The sequence below is a fragment of the Semicossyphus pulcher genome, unplaced genomic scaffold (assembly GCF_022749685.1).
Source record: "Semicossyphus pulcher isolate SPU_LCO1_2020_fin unplaced genomic scaffold, fSemPul1.0.p SCAF_24, whole genome shotgun sequence".
Classification (NCBI taxonomy): Eukaryota; Metazoa; Chordata; class Actinopteri; order Labriformes; family Labridae; genus Semicossyphus; species Semicossyphus pulcher.
The window spans coordinates 5,731,104-5,750,825 of NW_027211698.1; the positions used below are offsets into that span (position 1 = coordinate 5,731,104).

Sequence of the window (19,722 nt, forward strand, 5' to 3'; positions counted from 1 at the left end):
AGATTATTATTTTGTATTAATTTATTAATGAATTATAAAAATTATCACCACCAAACACCATGTTGTGAGGTTGGAGCCGGAGAGAGACTACCCATCTTCACACACTGCAACTGTAATCTCACCTTAAGCCCACTAGAGGGCGTACATATTTTAAAAATGCTTTTATTTTGACAGACTAAAATAAAACAGAAACGCATTCGCTTACTTTGAAAATAATAAACCGGAAGAGGTGTTGACGCTGATTGTCGCTGCTGTCAACTGCAAGACTACGGTGACTACAGACGCCACAAAGCCCCTCGGTTGATATTAAAGCAACTAATCACGGTAATTAAACATTTCTGTGTAACTTTGGTGTTGTCAAATGAAACTAAATGATCAAATCGGAAGCACAATTATTGTTTGAAGCTGTCGTGGTCTTGTAGTTTTAGTCGTTACAATATCACGGGGCTAATTTGTTGTGGTTACATTGATTTGTTAAACTACAGTTTAGCTAACTTTACTCTTTCTCTCAGCGAATCGTTTCTACACATCATAGGAACCGTTGGGGAAAAAATGTCATGTATAATTATGCTGACGTATTGCTAAATGTACCATAACATCTTGCTAATGCAGTCTGCTAATGTGTTGTAGCTTTGTAACAATTGTCAGCTAAGGTTGCTAAGTTAGCCCTGTTAGCTAGGCTATTCTAAAGAAACAGCTAAGATAACTTCAATGTTTCTCTGTAGCTGAGTTTGTGGTTAAAATGAAAAACAAGTGAGTTACCTGGCTGCTGCTCACTTGTTGCTGTTATCAGCGGACATATCAATAGCTACATTGTTAGCTCCTTCATCCTGTTTGGAGAGAGCGGTGCGCCAAACTCCTGCCAATTTAATGTGTCATTGCTTTCTTGCCTTTTGCACGTTATCTCAAACACAATTTTATGGAATTGAACCTTATCAGGAAGGCCGACTTGAATGTCTGCATAGATTATATCTAGGGCTGCGTAATTATCTGAAATATAATCGAAATGGCACTATCCTTTCATTGAAATTAAAAATTGTGATTCAAAAAGAGACAGCGCTGTTGGCCAGAAACCAACTTTAATTATATGTTAGTGTGACATGTGATTGTTTGACCTTTATGGATCCAGGCATCCATCAATGAGCTTTAATGTGTGTGTTCAGTGTAATTGACGCCATGTTTTCCACCAGAGCCATTAAAGTTGCAATACAATGCTTCCAATAGAATTGTGATCAGAAGGATCTCACAGCAGGAAGGCAGTGGTGACCTTAAGGTTAGAGCAGCAGGCTTGTGACTGGATGATGACGCTGGGTAAGAGATCAGAGTATAGTGGTACTGAGCAGCTTCCAGATGTGATGGTAAAAAAGTACTTTTAAAAGTACCCTGGTTATATGAAGGATTAAAAATTAAATCCCCTTCCAACACATCATACAGAACCATTTCTGCTGTGTTGTTCATTTATACTACCATACAAATTGACGAGGCCTTACAGGGTTGCACCAGCCTGCAAACTTCCTCTACACATCAAAAAGGAAAGAGATATCGTTAAAATCGTGCATGACATGCAGTCTTGTAATCGGTGCCTCTCATCTGCGACATCAAACATAATGCACAACATTTTTGTGTTGATTCAGTTAAGTAATTTGTCCATTTTTGACCCCCCTATACGTTTTAAAGGCTGTTTATAAGCCCTTCAATTGGTGGTCTAAAATGACAGTAATGAGTTTGTATAATCTCCATTAAATGTTTGCTTTTAAATGCACAGTCATGAGAAGCGAGCAGGACCGATTTAAGTGAAACAAGGAGTGTGGTTGTGTTGCAAAGAGCAGCAAGATCGAAGAACTATGTAAGAGTTGTAATCGCTAATCCACTTACTCTGTTTGGACTCGCTGATGATGCAGACCATGGCGGAGAAAAAGCGGATGCTATAAGAGTGTTGTGGGTTTTGAGCCATGAAAGGTCGTGGAGAATCCAGGATTTAAGCTTAATATGGTCAAAGTGCTTTAGTTCCACCTCGCATTAGTCAGTGTGTTGTGCCTGCTTTGTATTAAGCTGCAGGTGTTCAGGAGTTACAACAGGTCTTAGATGGAGCATACTGACATTGTGTTAATGTTGTCTGGAGGCATGATGTTAAAAACAACTGTCCTTCTGTTTGTCCGTCTGTCACCTTCTTGCTAACGTGAGATCTCAGGAACGCCTCAAAGGAAAATCCGAACATCTCTCTTGACATTTTCGACCGGGACTCAAAAATGAATTTACGTAATGCGACACAATGTCACGGACATTTCTGATGAACTGATTTTTTATCCAAAAGGTCAAAGGTAAACATCTGTGACATCGTAATGTCCTGGAAAAACCCTCCTCTGTCCATGTCCCAGTCTTGTGATACCTCAGGAACACCTGGAGGGAAATTCTTCAAATTTTGCATAACCGTCCTCTTGGACTCAAAGAACTGACTCAATTTTGGTGGTCAAAGGTTAAAGGTCACTGTGGACGTGACATCTCATAAACGCCTGTAGGGAATTTGACTAAATCTGGGTTTTTGTCCATCGGAGAGAATAACGCCATGTGCAGTCGACAAGTGGACAATCTCTTCTCGCTCTGCCATCCCTTCTGTTCCTGTTTGCTCTGCTGTGGTGAGAGAGACGCTCTCCCATGTCCCTCCTTTTAAATGAATGCGTTGCAACCTCTCCTGTTTAATTAAGGCGTTCTTATTCTGTTTGATTTGAGGGTTATGCATTCTCTCTGCCACGGCTACGCTGTCATCCTGTCAGGAGGCACTGATGTAAACTGCAACCTCGCTTTTGTGCAGAGGCCATGATCTAGCTCTAGAACAAAGGCCGATAAACAGCTGTTTAATCTTTCTGCTATTTTAGTGGCATTTACGAGAAAGAAACAGAACATTTAGCTGCATCCTGAAGCAGCAGCACCATATATAGAGAGTGGCATGATGAAAGATAACAGCAGTGCATTGCTCCTGCTTGTCTATCTCTCTCTGGAGAATGATGCTGGTGGTTTTCGTCTGCAGTGTGGTATTCCTTCCCCCTTTTTTTTTTTTTTTTCCTGGGAACCAGTTCCCTGCACCCCGAGGGATGATTTGACTAAGCTGCTTTTCCTCTGCAGCTCTGCAGAGATGTGATAGAGAGGAGGGATGAAGGGGGCAGGGTGCTGCTGCTGCTGCTGCTGCTGCCGCCGGATCCTTCTGTAAACTGTTACTTGTGCAGCTGTGTGTGTTTGTGCAGGGTTATACTGCAACATGATCTACAAACAGTGTCACCTGCAGACAGGTTTTGCTGCCCTGCTGGGACGTGGGTGTTAAAGTGGAGATATTGGAATTGTTGGATGAAAGCTAACTGAATCATCTTGTGTGTATCTCTGACATTTTATAGACTGAAAGATTAATCCATTAACTCCCCAAATAATAAGCAGATTAATCAATAGCAAAAATAGTTGGTGCTTAGATTTCTAAAACTGTCCCCTCAAACAAAGCTGTTACTAAATGATGTCGGCCTCTGTGGCGAGGGCTGGGGGAGGTAAGTGTCTGTGACCTCCCACTTTAGGTGTCGATGCCGGCGATGAAACAAACAGCTGCTGTCTTTAAAACTGGTTTTGTCAGACGAAGTGAGATAATGATATAGCGAGTCTGTCTCATAAAACTGGCTCTGGTGTGGTTATTGTTTGCTCGCTGAAAGGAGCGCAAAGAAAGACGAGATTTTGCCTTTTTTTGGCTTTTTAAATGTTGGCAAATAAAAGGCTTGGTGTAGTTTTAGTTTCTATCAACGCCGACCTGCTGATTCGAGTCGCTGCCCTCAGGCCACTTTGGTGTTCCTCCCAGCGTCGCCTCTTTGTCCCTGTTTACTCCTGAAACTAACGTCCACCAGGCTCGCAGCTCTGTCCCACATTAAGTCAGCTTTTGTCAAAGATTTAACTTCGTCTCGATCTTTTTTTTGTTCCACCCTCAGCTTACCTCAAACATCCTCTTACTGCTTGTTATTCTGTTGTTGGTCTACTGAACGTTGGTTTTGCCCTCTCTCTCTATCCTGTACCTGTGTGGAGGTAGCTTCTAACCCATCTGCCTCGACTTTAAAGCATTTGACGTCAACTTTTGTTGATTTTAAATGTGCTTTTTAGAGATAGACCGATATTTTTTCGGGGCCGATACCGATTATTAGTAGTCAAGGAGGCCGATAACCGATATTTGGAGCCGATATTCATTTGCAGTAAAAGTGAAAATATTGGCGTCAAAATTTTGAATAATACAAACTCCAACACTTAACTTTGTTTAAATGCCTTTAAGCATATGTTTATTAAACAAACAAACAAAAAGTGCAGGGAATATAAATAATAATAAATAATAATACTAAATAACTAACTTCCTGAAGTTTTATTAAGTAAATAAAACAAAGTTAAATAAAATTAGCAAAGAAATGAACTTTTTCTCCTCTCCGCCGTGTGTGTGAGCGCTCTGCATGCACAGCTTTCACTGCTGATTGGCTGTTACCCGTGCCATGGCTCTGCGTGTAACCAATCAGCGCTGTGGGTGGGACAATGCTGGAGACAGAGTAGTGACCGCAGACAGAGAGGCGCGGCTGCATCAGAGCCAAAATAACCCAGTTTGAAATTGATCTGTTATCGGCCGATATGCGTCAAAAGGCCGAATATCGGCGCTGATAATCGGCCCGGGCGCTAATCGGTCTATCCCTAGTGCTTTTTTAAAGTAAAGTGACTCGACGTGCGGAGAAAAGTTGGCTTCTGGTGTCATCTTCCTCCTGTTGTTTACTGACTCCCGGTCGATGACCTTTGACCTTGTCCCGGGGGATGCTGTGAGCGGTTTTTGGTCAGGTGTTTGCAGAGAGCTGATGTGCGAAGACGGGATATCACACGACAAATTTCCCACACCAAGGTCACATGATGGAGACCAGGAGATGCTGAGATGCTGCTCTTTTTAGAGCTTTCTGCAGATTCATTCATAATATTTTCTTAGAAATAGAAACATTTTCGCTGAACTGATTCGTAAGCACGTTGCATTCAGGAACTCACAAAGAGATAAAAGGGGAACCAGTTACAGCCAACATCATCTAAATCCTACCCAGAATCCTCCCTGATGGCTTCTCGGTAACTGAAAAACCATCCGACTGTGTTGTTTTCTGTGTGTGTGTGTGTTTGGTTGGTCAGCATTAGTAGGCTGACCGTTTCTGTTGGTTAGAAGCAATATTTATTTAAAGCAACATGCTGTCAGCTAGCATAACATCACACAGCAGAGAGAGAGCATAGGCGCTCTCTCTGTGTGTGTGTGTGTGCGTGTGTGAGGGTAAATAAGTGGGGGTTGGGAGATAGAAGAGGAAGTGTGAGCGTAGAAAACGAAGAGAGAGTTAATGTGTGAGAAGAGGAAGAGACATGCAGTCATTAACTTGAAGCTTTATGCGTTCAGCTCACTGAGTTGTACAATGTGTTGCGGAGCCGCCGCGGGGGGTGTGTGTGAGTGTAAACTACAGTCGGATCAGCTGCAGAGGAGAGACGCAGCACACGCGGCTGTAGCATCATCCCTCATTAGGATGGTTGTACCGAGCATGCACAGTCGGAAACACAGACACAAATAGTGGACGGAGTACTGCACAAATGTTGCACTGCACATCTGGAGGCTCATCTGTAGCTTTGTCTGACTTTATCTGACAAATTCGAACATGCTTTATGTTACAAATTCTGCAGCCGACATGTTGCTGTGGGAAGTTTTCACCTGCACGTCTCTCACATTTATTTCTCCTGTGTTATTCTAGTGTTGTTCCCAGCCTCCAGCCCTCCAGAGGATCCCCAGTGTGCTGTTTAGTATGAAAATAATACATATGTACAGGTGTAAATGTATGTTGTTAAAATGAAGCTAACTTAAAGTGTCGCTCTCTCTCTTTTAGGACTCGAAGCCGCGCGCGTGTGTCTGAGACATCGCTCTGCAGCGTGCGTGTTCAGTGGGTGCGCGTAGCACCGTTCCGCAGCGTGCGTGATGTCTTCGGAGCTGCTGGTGGATCTGGGCGAGGACTCGGCGACGGCCCAGATAGGACAGCTGAAGCTGGCCACGATAGAGGACCAGCAGTGGCCCGCAGACGAGTCGACTCTCAGCAAGTCAGGTGAGAGAGATTTAACGGTACACGGAAATCACATGATTGTATGTAGACTTATGAGGCCCCTTTACCCCTATACCTTATTTTACTGACATAATACACGACTGAGAAATCATTTTAAAGGGGAACTACACTATTTTTTAACCCGTGCCATATTGGATCTGCTCCAGTAGATTGTTGCTGCCAACTTAATCCTTGGTATCACATGCATAAGCAGAGGAAGATGATTTTTTTTAACCACAAACAGACGTTACATCGCTCTCTGCAAACACACCAAACTCCATTCATAAAAACAGGAATTTTACCTTCCAGAAACCGTTGCTGGTCTGCTGCTGCCTGTATCATTTATGTGTGTTATTGTGTTGTGTTTGATCTACATAACCCTTAATAGTAGAATAATGTCACACATGAATGCAAATAAACTATCAGATTGAGGCAGCAGTAGAGCAGCAGCTCATGTGCTCTGTGAGCTTAAATCACTGTTTTTGTGAATGGAGTCTGGTGTGTTTGCAGAGAGCGATGTAACGTGTGTTTCTGGTTTAAAAAAATCATCTTCCTCTGTAACAAAAAGGTCTATCTCTGTAGGGATCCTTTCTGTGATGTTGTCACACACTTAGAATAATAATCTGAGCCTGTCAGTGGACGCACTTTGATATTTGGCAGGATTAAGTTGCAGCCAATTTGTCATCTAAACCACAAAAGTTAAATCGGGTTTAAAATAACAGAATTACCCTTTCAACCACAAATCAGGTCTCAACCCATAAAGCTCCCTTTCAGTGACATTTAGAGGAACAAGCGAACCTGCTGACTTGATTCAGACTAATGTGTACAAACACAAAGACGGATGTACGGGAACAAACTTTGCTCATAGCAAAATGTTCCTGTTCTGTGTATGTTTCAGCATGTAATTGTGTTGTGTCTGGTGCGTGTGTGCGTGTTTCAGAGACAGACCTCTCCCAGCGCTTCGATGCCAGCTCCCCCCACCTGCCCTGGGACCACCCCTTCTATGACATCGCCAGGCATCAGATCATTGAAGTGGCAGGTCGGTCCTTTAATCACAAACCTCTCGTGTCTTTTATCTTTTAGGTATTCAGGCTGAAATTTGTAGAATCTGAGATGAAATTTGTGTCTGTCTGTGTGTCTGCAGGTGATGATAACTTTGGCAGGAAGGTGATCGTGTTTAACGCCTGCAGGATGCCTCCACAGCACCAACTGGACCACCACAAACTGCTCATGTAAGGCCTGCTTCATGACAGCTCCTTAAAAGTGAAGCCTCTCTATCGCCCCCTGCTGAGCGGCTGCAGTACAGCTCATAAAGCCCGCCTCCTCCATATTAACAGATGGGACATGAGTCAAACTATAAAAATCAAAATACATTTAATTTTAATTAGTTATTTGATGCTATAAAAGGGGGTGTGGCCTCATGATTGACAGCTCTGTTGACCAATTGTTTTGCAGGTATCTTAAAGGAACTCTGGACCAGTACGTCGAGAGCGACTACACTCTGATTTACTTCCATCACGGGCTGACCAGCGAAAACAAGCCGTCCCTCGGCTGGCTACGAGAAGCTTACAGAGAGTTCGACAGAAAGTAAGATCAAAAAAACGTCACTGAGCATGTGCAGACACAGGGGTACACGCGCTACAGGTGGGAGGTTTATCAGGTGTGCACACATCAGCCTGGTTAGTATTCGTCCTCTTCTATCAGAGCTGATTAATCCTGTGCGTCAGAGCGTCCGTTCACACTGCTTGTGTTCAGTTCTTCATTAGCATAACAAAACAACTGCTGTGTATTTTAAGATGTTATGTAACCTTTCACAACGTCAAATACAGAAGAGCGACTGATTGATTTGTGTCTCTTTTGTTGGAGGAAAAGCCCACACGTACAGGACGTCCAATGCACAAATTTAGATGTGCTTGTGATGTTTTAGCCCACAGAAATATCTGCTGTCATTCTGCATTTTTGCTAAAAGAATAAGCTGAAAAGAAAACATGTAGAGCCACATGATATCTTTCACTTTCCATCGGTACTGAAGCTGTTGTTTTCATGTGTTTCCAGGTATAAGAAGAACATCAAGGCTCTGTATATCGTCCACCCCACCATGTTCATCAAGACTCTGCTGATCCTCTTCAAACCGATCATCAGGTTGTTCTTTTATCATCAACTACTGAGCTTTGTTTTCTGCGTCAAGCTGAAAGTTATTCCTTGTTTGTGCAAGAGACGGCCTTCTTATTTCTCTGCATGATCTTCAGGAAACACTGACTGTAGCAGTTTAGATGTGATGATATTTCTAGTTATGTTACCTTGAACGTGCTTTATTTATACTCTAAAATAGCTGTATGGACCCTGCTGTTAAGTGTTTCCAAGGTAGAGTTCAGTTTTGCGAATACATGTGTCACTTTGACACGATATTTGACATCTGTTTGTGTTTGTGTCAAATTAACTTTAGTTTTATTGTGAGCAACATTTCTCCTACTTCCAAACAAAACATTGTCTTTTATTTGCGACTAAATGTCGACTGGTTAAGAAACCAAAAGATGTTTTTCACAGCTGGAATAATGCAGATAAAACAAGTTCTTGTTGAAACAACAGAATGTTTAACTCAGGAAGAGTTCACAGATCAATATTTAGTGGAATAACCTGGTTTTTAATCTCAGCTTTCATGCATCTCTGCATGCTCTTCTCCAGTCCGTCTCAGTGCTGTTGGTTCATCTTCCTCTTGATCACATTCAGGAGGTTTCAATGGGTCAGATCTGGATTGGGGCGGCCATGACATGTAGAGAGAGATGCTGATTTAAGGAACGGAATTTATTTCCGCTACTGTACATGAGGAATCACTATGACTCTAGTGACATCTAGTGGCGGCACTAGAGAACTGCAACAACGCTGGAAAATGGTTTCAGGTTAATTTCTGACGGGGTAACTGATGCAGGATTCATACGTAGAAGGGTTACAGTGGTATGAGATTATCACATTATTATTATCATAAGTTAAAATGAGCATTAAAGGAGTTTTTTTGGGGTTGAACAAGATAGTTATTTTAATCCCACAAAAAGTTCCATCCTCACACAGAGAAATTAAATACAATTGATTCAAATGTAAATGATTACTGTCAATTTCCAGACAATGATATACAGTGTGCCTCTGTGACCTCAGCATGTAACAGATGTTGCATTTCTCACATTTAAATTTTCATCCAAAACATTTTTCATCCCCGTGAAACCTGAGAGCAGCGAGCAAGACAAAACAAGACAAGACATTGTTTTGACATTTCAAATTTTGCCAAATTTTGTACTAAAAATTTTGTCTCTATTAAAATCAGCAGAGGAAAAAGAGGAAAATCAAGTTAGCGATCTGGGTTATTATTATAACTCCAGTTAAACTAGTGAAATGGCAAAAACTGCTTGCAGATTCTAAATACAGCAAATTACAACATGATAGAGTCATATGATTTCAAGCTAATTTCTCTCTCTCTCTTTGCAGTTTTAAGTTCGGCAGGAAGATCAACTACGTGAGCTACCTGAGCGAGCTGGAGGACGTGGTGAAGTGCGAGCAGCTGCTCATTCCTGCCCGCGTCAAAGAGTAAGATGGCAGACTCCTTTGTTTCCTTTGTTTATAACCAGGTGCAGTGAAGCAAAGAATTTGTCACTTTTACAGCCTCATTCCCTGCTTTTTCTTTGTCGCAGCCTTTTAAAAAATGAAGTTAGAGCGCCCTCTGCAGGACAAGTCAAGGCTTATATCATCCTATAACTTATCAGCCCGGATATATAGTTACATTTCCTCTCTCTTAGGCCAATTGAGCGCACACATTTAGCTTGTATTATCCACAAGTCATTGATGATTATTAAACTAACATTGTGTTTGTTTCAGGTACGACAACAAGCTGAGAGCGTCCCTGAAACCGACCGCTCAGCCGCCCATGTCTCCTCCTCGCAGCCCTCCTCTCCCCAACCAGGTGTTCGGGGTGCCGCTCACTTTGTAAGTATCTAACTCTCTGCTGCTCTGTGTGTTGTTCTCTCACAGATTAAACTCTCACTAGTGCTTCTAGAAACTCTGAGGCTGAGGTTGTTAAATGTGCTGTGTGTGTTTCAGACTCAGACAGAGGAGTGCAGATGATGACTGTGTACCTGTGGTGATGAGAGACACGATTGGCTTCCTCTCAGAGCAAGGTAACTCTTTTCTAACGGTTCTAAAGAAACACAAACATAATGCGCTGACGAGCTCTGACTGTCATTCCGGCTTGTTGTTCTTTGTTGTGTGTGTTTGTCAGGTTTGGACATCGAGGGGATCTTCAGACGGTCGGCCAACGTGACTCTGGTGAAGGAGGTGCAGCTCAAATACAACTCAGGTACTGCAGCATCAACAGGCCTGTTTCACCTCGTCTGAGCAACAAGGACGAGCTCTGACCCTGCATCACCATACTGATCATGTAGCATCTTAGCTCTTTAAAATGTGACAGCTCCTGCAGCTCACAGTGAACTCTTGATTGAAAGCTTGTTAGAACCGACATCACATCGCTCATAGTTTTACTTTTTGGACGGGCAGCAGCTTGTTCTTCCCCTCCGCCTCATCACTCGACATGCCAGCTCATCACATGACACGCCAGCTCCCCCAAAAGTGAAGCCCAAACCTCTCCATCGCCCCCTGGGGGAGGGGCTGTTAGTTAAGGGAGCGCTTGATTTGATATGCAGCAGAGTTTTGTATGGGCGGAGCATTTTAAACGTCAGCATCACCGCTAGTCGTGTTAATTTAATCGTGGGGACTAAATCATGATGGGGACCAATATTCGATTAATCGAGCTTTCGATAGTACGTGTCTCGGTTTTATGACAAATAAGTAAGCTAGCATTAAATGAGGATTTGTACTTTATGAAGTCAAAATAAAAAAAGACTTTTTGGATGATGTTTGTTTTCTAATTGCGTGTGTGTTTGCAGGTACGCCAGTGGACTTCAGAGAGATTGAAGACGTCCACTTGGCTGCTGTGATTCTGAAGACGTTCCTGAGAGAGCTACCTGAACCTCTGCTCACCTACCAGCTCTACAACGACATCGTCAACTTCGCCTGTACGTTCAAACCCTCACCACTACTCTTGTTTTTAACTCCTGGAGTGCTTCATGATTCTCCTCCATGACCTCTCATTCCTGACGGTGTGTGTGTGTGTTTGATGTCTCCAGCTGTCCCCGATGACAACCAGGCGACGGTTATGAAGACACTGGTGGAGTCGCTGCCAGAGGAGAACTACACGTCACTGCGGTATCTCATCACCTTCCTGGCACAGGTAAAGCTCACACACACACCTCCACATCCTTTATATGAGTGTGTGTGTGTGTCTGTCACCAATAATCCTCTACCTGTGTGTGTGTGTGTTCAGGTATCAGCCAACAGTGAAGTGAACAAAATGACCAACAGCAACCTGGCCGTGGTGTTTGGTCCTAACCTGCTCTGGGGGCGGGACAACGCCATGTCACTCAGCGCCATCGGGCCAATCAACAACTTCACCAGAGCCCTGCTGGACCAACAGCATCTGGTCTTTAACTAAGCCCCGCCCCCCTTCAAGTCAGAAGCGCCCTACACCCTCCTTCGCTCTTACTCCACAGCTTCAGTCTTTAGCTAACCGTGCTCCCGACCAATCAGAAGCTTCATCAGGGTACTACAACTCCATCACACCCGACAAGCCCTTCAGAAGTTACCTGCATGTGTTTCTACCTGTATTTAAGTGTGTGTCAGGCTGCACACAGTCTGTTGTTTATCTCCAGCGGAGGTAAAGAGCAGTTAGACGTCCCCAGTCTTTCTCTGCGTGTCTGTGACGTGCTGTTGTCTGTCTGTTTTCTGTTTTAGTGCCAAAAAACAAACAAAAACGGCCTCCAGCTCAGAGAGAGAACGGCAGATAACGAAGCAGCACAGTTAGAATAAAGCTACAATTATGATCCCAAACTAACGAGATGGAGAGGATGGAGAGCGCGCGTCTCCATGAGCGTCTCAGGTTAACTTACAGGCGGTGGACTTGGTACCAAACGTTGACAATCTTTAGAGAAATGCTGTAATTAAAGTAGTAGAAGAAGAGCTGTGTGGTTCCAAACGCAGCTGTGCATGTTGATGAAACATGAGACTTTAAGGGAAAATACTGTAAAATAACCTCGTATGATTCTTAACGGCTCCCTCCGAGGTGTTATTAGCATTATATCTGTGATTTTTGTCGTTGTAGCCCTTCAGAGTAGCAGTTTTTTATGGTACGGGATAAACAGCTTTTACGACTCCATGCAGTGAAGTTTAATTTTCAGCAGTACACAGTCAGTTCTTCATTAGCGCCCAGGTGTCAGGTTAGTTTTGTCGTCTTTATGCAATCAAACAAAGAAGCAAAACTGCGATCGAAAAGTGTTTAATGCAAGTAGAACTTTTTCATATCAATCATACTCAAAGTTTTGGCTGCAAGTTCCTGGTTCAAACCCCGGTTCAGACGTGGTGGGCCTTTCTGTGTGGAGTTTGTTCTCCCCGTGCATGCGCGGGTGCTTCCTCCCACAGTCCAAAGACATGCTCGTTCATAGATTAATTGGTGACTCTAAATTGCCCGTAGGTGTGAGCGTGAAAGGTTGTCTGTCTCTGGCTGTGTCCTAATTCGTGGGCTGCATCCTTCAAAGGATGTATTCAGGTGCATTCTTCCCGGCACAACGTCTCCTAAGATTTATTGCATGCCAGATCAAACGAGATAGCGGACTTTTGCACGGCGAGGAATACACTTTAAATGTAAAAGTTTCTGATTTCAACTCAATCAAATAGCTCCGATACAAATGTTAAAGGGCCAGTTCGCCGATTTTCAACCTCAGTCCTATCGTGCTATCATGGGGAGCTAATGCCATTATGTGACTTTTGAGGACGCTATCAGCTTCTCCAACCTCCGCCACCATCGCCTCCGATGTCATGTCTCGTTCAGAATCGTCAGGTTTGAAATGTAGACTGCAGACCTGAAGATTTTTTAGACGATCCACCGGTATATTCTCGTCGTGTTTCAGATTCTGTCCCGCTCTGAGCCGTCGCCTGCAGGTAGTATTTCACTCCAGCGTCTCTCGCTTGGCCGTCCCTTTCAGAGGGAGGGGCGCAATGCATGCTGGGTGTTGTAGGAATGCAGAATGGGGGAAACCACAAGCTGTTTGTACAACTTTCTCCGCAGCTATGGCGCCAATTTCAAATATTATTGCTTCTATCCATTACAGAGAACACCAGCTTTGACTGAATTATCTTTAAAAGAACAGGTTAAGCTACCTCACGTTAGCTGTGATAGCTAGTTAGCCGGCTAGCTACCTGTTGCTAGGAGACAGGAGCTGCATTTGGTGAGGCAACTTTAAGGGCAGTTCGGCCTTCGACTCTGAATTGCTCGCAGGTGTGAATGTGAGCGTGAAAGGTTATCAGGTGTAACCCCGCCTCTCGCCCAATGACAGCTGATAGGCTCCAGCTCCCCCGCGGCCCTGAAACGGGATAAGCGGTATAGACGATGGATGGATGTTAATCCAAAGAAAACGGCCAATAGAGACGTGTCTTACATCTTTTAGCTTATAAGCCCCGCCCACAAAATTCTGCTCAACTACAAGCAACCGTGTTGGACATTTTAATCACAAATTTATTTTACTTGCAATAAAATGTTTTAATGAATCTCAGTTTTGAAACTGTTTGATTGCATCATAAAGTCGGAAAAGTCGCCTCCTCCAGGGCGTTCGAGCTCAGCAGCTCCGCTTCATTTTTCTTGATTCATTCAGTACAAAAGTAATGAAGTTAGTTTTTCTATGTAAGCACAGGTAGAATATTGTTTAATGTTTTTCACACAGAATCCTAATTCATTATGTCGTCTTTAGGATGCAGCTCGATGACTTGAAGGTGGTTCAGTTCAGTCCGGTCTGCGCCGAGCTGTTGCCTGGTTGATTGCCTTTTATTCTTTTGACGCGTTTATTTTTTAATGTTTGTACATAATTTTTCCACCTAAATCAGCCTGAACTGCTTGTTAGCTTTTCTGAGAAAACACACAAAACAACACTAGACCTTTCTGACACTGTCATGACGTGAGCTCAATTTATCCTTACTTGTATTCTGGATGGAGTTTGTCCAAGTCGTTTGACGGCGTATGTGTCCAGTCTGTCCCGTCCACGTGGTGCAAGACCCTCTGATCTGTCCGGGAAGGTTAATCATGAACAAGCTGTGCTGGTTTTAAAGAGTCAGGCTCATTTTAATCTGCCAAAATAAATGTTGTTGTCTGCCTTTTATTGACAGAATCAAATAGACTTTATTCTCTGGGTTTAGGGAGTCATTCAACACCAAATGTCGCAATGTTTTCTAAAAGGATAGTGCCAGCAGAGGATCACTGAACGAAAGGGTAGCGCTATCTCAAATCAAACATGGCCGCTGTGCACTTACTGGAACATTAAACCGCTTCTTCTTGGTCGATTACAGCCGGGCAGATTATTATCGCCAACATTAAAATACATAAAATAGAACATACTGTTACTTTTACATACTTATGTGTGCGCCCTGTTGGATATTGCGCCGCAATCCACGCCAATGACGTCTGCTGCTTCTGCTAGGTAGCCAAGATGGCAGCCAAGACGGCGTATTCAGTGAGACTAAGTGTGTTTGTGTCTCTGCACACTTGAGTGTAAATGCTTAAAGGTATAATAAGTAGGATTTTGTCAACAACACATTCAAACTGGGCTCCTCCTCCTGGGCTCTTCGTCACCAGAAGCTCGCTCTCACTCTCTCCTTAGCTTTGCGCTAGCATGCTAACTGCCGGTTAGCTCGTCCTAACCGGTTTGAGGCACCTACCTGTCCAACAGAAAGAAGGCCTTCTTACTTATTATACCTTTTAAGGCAAACAGTCCCACTAGGACAGGAAAATAGAAGCACTATGCTAGCCAAAACTGTGTTACTTTTTGTGGCTAGTTCGAATCACTTTAGCCACTTCTTCCGTTAGCCGTGGTTGAATTCAGTGGTACAGTAATCGGATACAGGACGGCTGGGCAGCACTACATTTTCAAACATGTCCGACTGTTCTTTTCATTCATTGATCCGTCTTTCTGTCAAGCTTTCACCTCGTTAATTCCCAGGCCAAATAGTATTTCTGTGGTGATCTTTGCGCTGCATCTTCAAGCTTTATTTTGCTCAGCCTTAATTTAAACCACTTTCTCTCATCTCCTGCCATCTGTGTGTAAATTCAGGTCATCCAAAGCATTTAGTTTGGTGTACAATAAGTAGAGCGGGAATAAAGTCACAGCGACTTTTCTGGCCCGGATCAGTCGAGTCTTTTTCCTGCAGTGGATAAATTGTCTTTTATTTTGTTGATGGCCAAAACACTATCAGTAGGTGAATATTAGTGTTGTCAAGTTCTAATTCTTCGTGACTGAAAAAGACCAAAAGATTTAAAAGAGTTTTAGTTCGACTGAAGCTGAAAGCAAAAAAAAAAACGTCAGATGTTTGTCTGTTGTAACTCTCAGTCATGCTAATGCCCCGTCATTGGCATGCTATTGGTGTATATATGAGTGTGTGTAGGTGTGTGTTTGTGTGTAATCTCAGCTGGTTCCAGCACATTTAAATAGACAGAATGTGTCTAAATGCTGGGGTTTAAAAAAATAGGGCTCCTGTCAGTTGAGATGTGTGCGTTCATGTGCGAGTGTGTGATTGTGCGAGAGAGTGTGTGTGTATAGATATTATTGCTGTAGAAAACGTGTCATTATTATTTGTAAAAGTGAAATATATTTGAAAATAAATGTCTTTAGGTTGCCAAAGTTGTAAAACCATTCCCTCGAAAACACATTCAAAACCTCATTTGAAAAACAACGAAAATAAGCTGACTTCTTCGAGATGCTGAATTTTTCTTTTGACAACAACAGCAGTATATATAAATGTGTGATTGTGTGTGTGTGTGTCTGTGTGTGTGTGTGTGTGCATGCTCGTGCCTTATTTGTTTCCCCCAAGTGATCATGTGATTAGCCATCAAAGTGCCAGTGTGCCCTTTCTGCCATAGATTAAATAACTCAAGGTGCGTTCAACACAGCTTTGGCGTTTGTATGTAGCTTCAAACAGCATGTTAAAGGGACTTCTGGCCTCTGTTTTAACAGAGGTTGGGGACGAAATCACTTAAAGGTAGAACAAGTTTTGGAATTGCTCCAGTTGATGTTTCTGCTGTAATGGCTGCAACGTAATCCTCGATGGATCAAAGTGCGCCCACTAAAAGTTCCTATTGTTTCCACTGACAGGCTCAGATTGTTATTCTAAGTGTGCGACAACATTACAGAAAGGATCCCTACAGAGATAGACCTTTTTGTTACAGAGGAAGATGATTTTTTTAACCACAAACAGACGTTACATCGCTCTCTGCAAACACACCAGACTCCATTCATAAAAACAGTAATTTAACCTCACAGAACAAAGCAGCTGCTGGTCTCCGATTTCCTGGATTAGTTTGTTTTTTTTGCATCGTTGTGTTAGACAAATATTTTGTTGCATCTGAATCAAGGATTTTAAACACAACTAAGGTCACACAAACTAACTAACAGGCAGCGGTAGACCAGCAGCACCTGTGTTGTGCAAACTACAATTACTGCTTTTGTAAATACAGTCTGGTGAATTTGAAGCTAGCGATGTAACAGCTGTTCCTGGAGTCGGACAACATTACAGAAAGGATCCCTACAGAGATAGACCGTTTTGTTAAAGAGTGAGATAATTTTTTTAACCACAAACAGACGTTACATTGCTCTCTTCAAAGCCCACCAGACTCCATCGACAAAAACAGTAAATTTAACTTGCAGGATTTAGGAGTTGCTGGTTCCCCGCCGCCTCGATTGGTTCGTTTGTTTGTGTTTTTGTGTGACTTCAGTGGTTTTAATGGTTAGCTAGTACCCAACATATTGTTTGTGAAACACAAAATAATAAACACAGAAATGTACTAGTTGAGGCAGCAGTAGACCAGCAACTCCCATGTTCAGGAGGTAAAATTAGTGTTTTTTTCAATGGAGTCTGGTGTGTTTGCAGAGAGTGATGTTTGTGGTCAAAAAAATCATCTTCCTCTGTAACAAAAAGGTCTATCTCTGTAGGGATCCTTTCTGTGAGGTTGTCACACACTTAGAATAACAATCTGAGCCTGTCAGTGGAAACAACAAGAACTTTAAGTGGACATTGCAATCATTACAGCCTGTTTCACTGCTGCAGGATGAACACATCTACTGGAGACATTCCAAATATGTTTCTACCTTTAAGTCATTTCGACCCAAACTATTTCAAAACACAACCCAGGTTTGGAAATACCAGAATTCCCCTTTAAAGGCAAAAACAGGAAAAAACATAAGGGCAAACGGAGCTCCCGTCCAAACTTGGCTTGTTGAACGCAGCTCAGCTGTAAAGGACGATCGCAGGTTTGAGAAATATAACCTCACCCACCACTGAAGAGGATAAACGCTTCATTAAAATATGAGTTTTGATATTTGAATCTGAACCCCAGCAGCGTCCCAGCCCTCAGCACTTCACTCACTTAAACTCCTCGGCACTTTAAGATTTCTGTTTGGTTTTTATTTACGTCACATGCTCAGATTTTTTACAACATCCAGTCAACCAAATACACATTTACCATCCTTGTTTTTAAAAATGTGCACATCCAAATTCTCTCCGCTTTATAATCAGCTGTTTTTTTTAAAGTACATTTCCTGTTTATTCCTCTCACTCTGCTGATCGATTACAGCCCCGTCTAATCTATGGATCTCTGTACTGTAGCTGTGCTCATGTTGACATCATCATTCCTCTGTGGGAGAAATGATTCGTCTCCATGCTGATTTATTGATACTTAGTGATCTTATTTTCTTAACTCTGTTATTTTTCATCCTTTACTTTTGATATGTTGTGGTCTTATATATGTATGATATAATGGTAATATAAATATACTGTAATATCAAGTGTGCGAATAATAAACAAATGGTGAATTAAAGGTTTCCTCTTTTTTCACAGATTTTTATCCACATAAAATTCGCAGCTGTCTTTGTAAGGTCTGTGACTTACTGGAGACACACTGCTTCTTACCTTGTTACCTGAACTTCTAAAGCAACACGACCTGTTTATGAATATTCATGTCACCCCTGCGGACCTGAGCGCACCTGCTGCACTCACAGTGAGAAGCTGCTTAATCAGACACACGGCTCCACTTTAATCTGAATGAAAGGATTTTTAACATCTAACGTAATTAAAAAAAATATTTGTTTAACCTTCTGCATTTCTGCGAATTACGGAAGCCCTAAGCGGACATTCATCCATACATTTTGTTTCCTCCGTTTTCCCGTCAGAACGAGTCCGGTTGTTTTACTGACACGAGAAAAATGTGAGGATGTGAGCGACTCTGATAAGGGACATTGTTGCAGACCAAGTGCACCCCATCATGGAAACAGTAGTCCCTAATAGCAGTGGCCTCTTTCAGCAGGATGATGCGTCCTGCCGCACTGCAAACATGGTTCAGGAATGGTTCGAGGAAGTTCAAGGTGTTGACTCGGCCTCCAGATTTCCCAGATCTCAATCCAATGGAGCAGCTGTGGGATGCGCTGGACAAACAAGTCCGATCCATGGAGGCCCCACCTCGCAACTTACAGGATCTGCTGCTCACGTCTTGGTGCCAGATACCTCAGCACACCTTCAGAGGTCTGGTGGAGTCCATGCCTCGACGGGTCAGGGCTGTTTTGGACCTACACAATATTAGGCAGGTGGTCATAATGTTATGGCTGATCGGTGTAAGTATATAACTAAGCCATTTAAGTCTAATCAGCAGGTGTGCAGAGCCTTTAGATGTCGTTTTTAATGCACACCAGATGGATAAATGTCTGATCCTTGATCCCTCAAGTAGTAAACATTATTATCTCGACATCTTCTGGGAAATTTGCTGGAATAAAGTTCCTTGTTTACCTTTTTGCAACCTTTTACTCAACCACAAGAAGCACAACATGTTGCAACCCGCGGACGCTGGAAGTGATACTTTCCACTGTTTGCTCACAGTCACGCTGAGCAGTGTATAAATCAGGTCTCTGAGAACACGCAGCACCAGTGGGGCTTTCTGATCCTAAAGGAAACACAAGCAGGTAATCATTCAACACGACTCAAAATGTTTATATGGAGGAATGTGTGGGAATACTGGGATGTAAAAGTAGGACTTAAAAGAGGATGCATTTGATTTGGATGTATTTTTGCTTTACAGGGGAGTTCCAGTATTTTAAACTAATAGGGGTCAAAAAGTTTTGAAATTGCTTTAGTAAGTGAGCTTTAAGGTTAGACCTTTTTTGGTAAAGAGGAAGAGGATTTTATTAACCAGAAACAGATGTTACGTCGCTCTCATTAAAGCCACCAGACTCCATTGACAAAAACAGGAATTTTACCTTACAGAACACAGGAGCTGCTGGTCTAACAGCCTCGACTGATTCGTTTGTTTTTGTTGTTGTGTGGCTTTGCTGTTTGTAATTGATGGATGTAACGCAATATTTGTGTAATATACAACAATAATAATAATAAAAAAACTTATCAAGGTAGCGGCGTACCTGTAACTGTTTGCAAGCTTAAATCACTGTATTTGTGAATGGAGTCTGGTGGCTTTGAA

The 19,722-nt window shown here is 42.7% G+C and overlaps 1 protein-coding gene across 1 annotated transcript; it reads left to right on the forward strand.

Annotated features, from left to right (window-relative positions):
- Nucleotides 1-237: 237 nt before the first annotated feature.
- arhgap1 (Rho GTPase activating protein 1) lies at nucleotides 238-18,075 on the forward strand. The gene is made up of 13 exons (XM_069675290.1): nucleotides 238-324; nucleotides 5,910-6,122; nucleotides 7,060-7,158; nucleotides 7,264-7,351; nucleotides 7,575-7,706; nucleotides 8,175-8,261; nucleotides 9,600-9,698; nucleotides 9,987-10,094; nucleotides 10,209-10,285; nucleotides 10,387-10,464; nucleotides 11,051-11,179; nucleotides 11,291-11,394; nucleotides 11,488-18,075. The coding sequence occupies exons 2-13, from the start codon at nucleotides 5,999-6,001 to the stop codon at nucleotides 11,653-11,655; spliced, it is 1,293 nt and encodes a 430-aa protein (XP_069531391.1). The 5' UTR covers nucleotides 238-324; nucleotides 5,910-5,998; the 3' UTR covers nucleotides 11,656-18,075.
- Nucleotides 18,076-19,722: the final 1,647 nt, after the last annotated feature.

Coding starts and splice junctions, on each gene's coding strand:
- arhgap1 (XM_069675290.1), top strand. CDS start 5,999: ATGTCTTCGGAGCTGCTGGTGGATCTGGGCGAGGACTCGGCGACGGCC. Junction 7,707..8,174: donor TACAGAGAGTTCGACAGAAA/GTAAGATCAAAA, acceptor ATGTGTTTCCAG/GTATAAGAAGAACATCAAGG. Junction 9,699..9,986: donor ATTCCTGCCCGCGTCAAAGA/GTAAGATGGCAG, acceptor TGTTTGTTTCAG/GTACGACAACAAGCTGAGAG.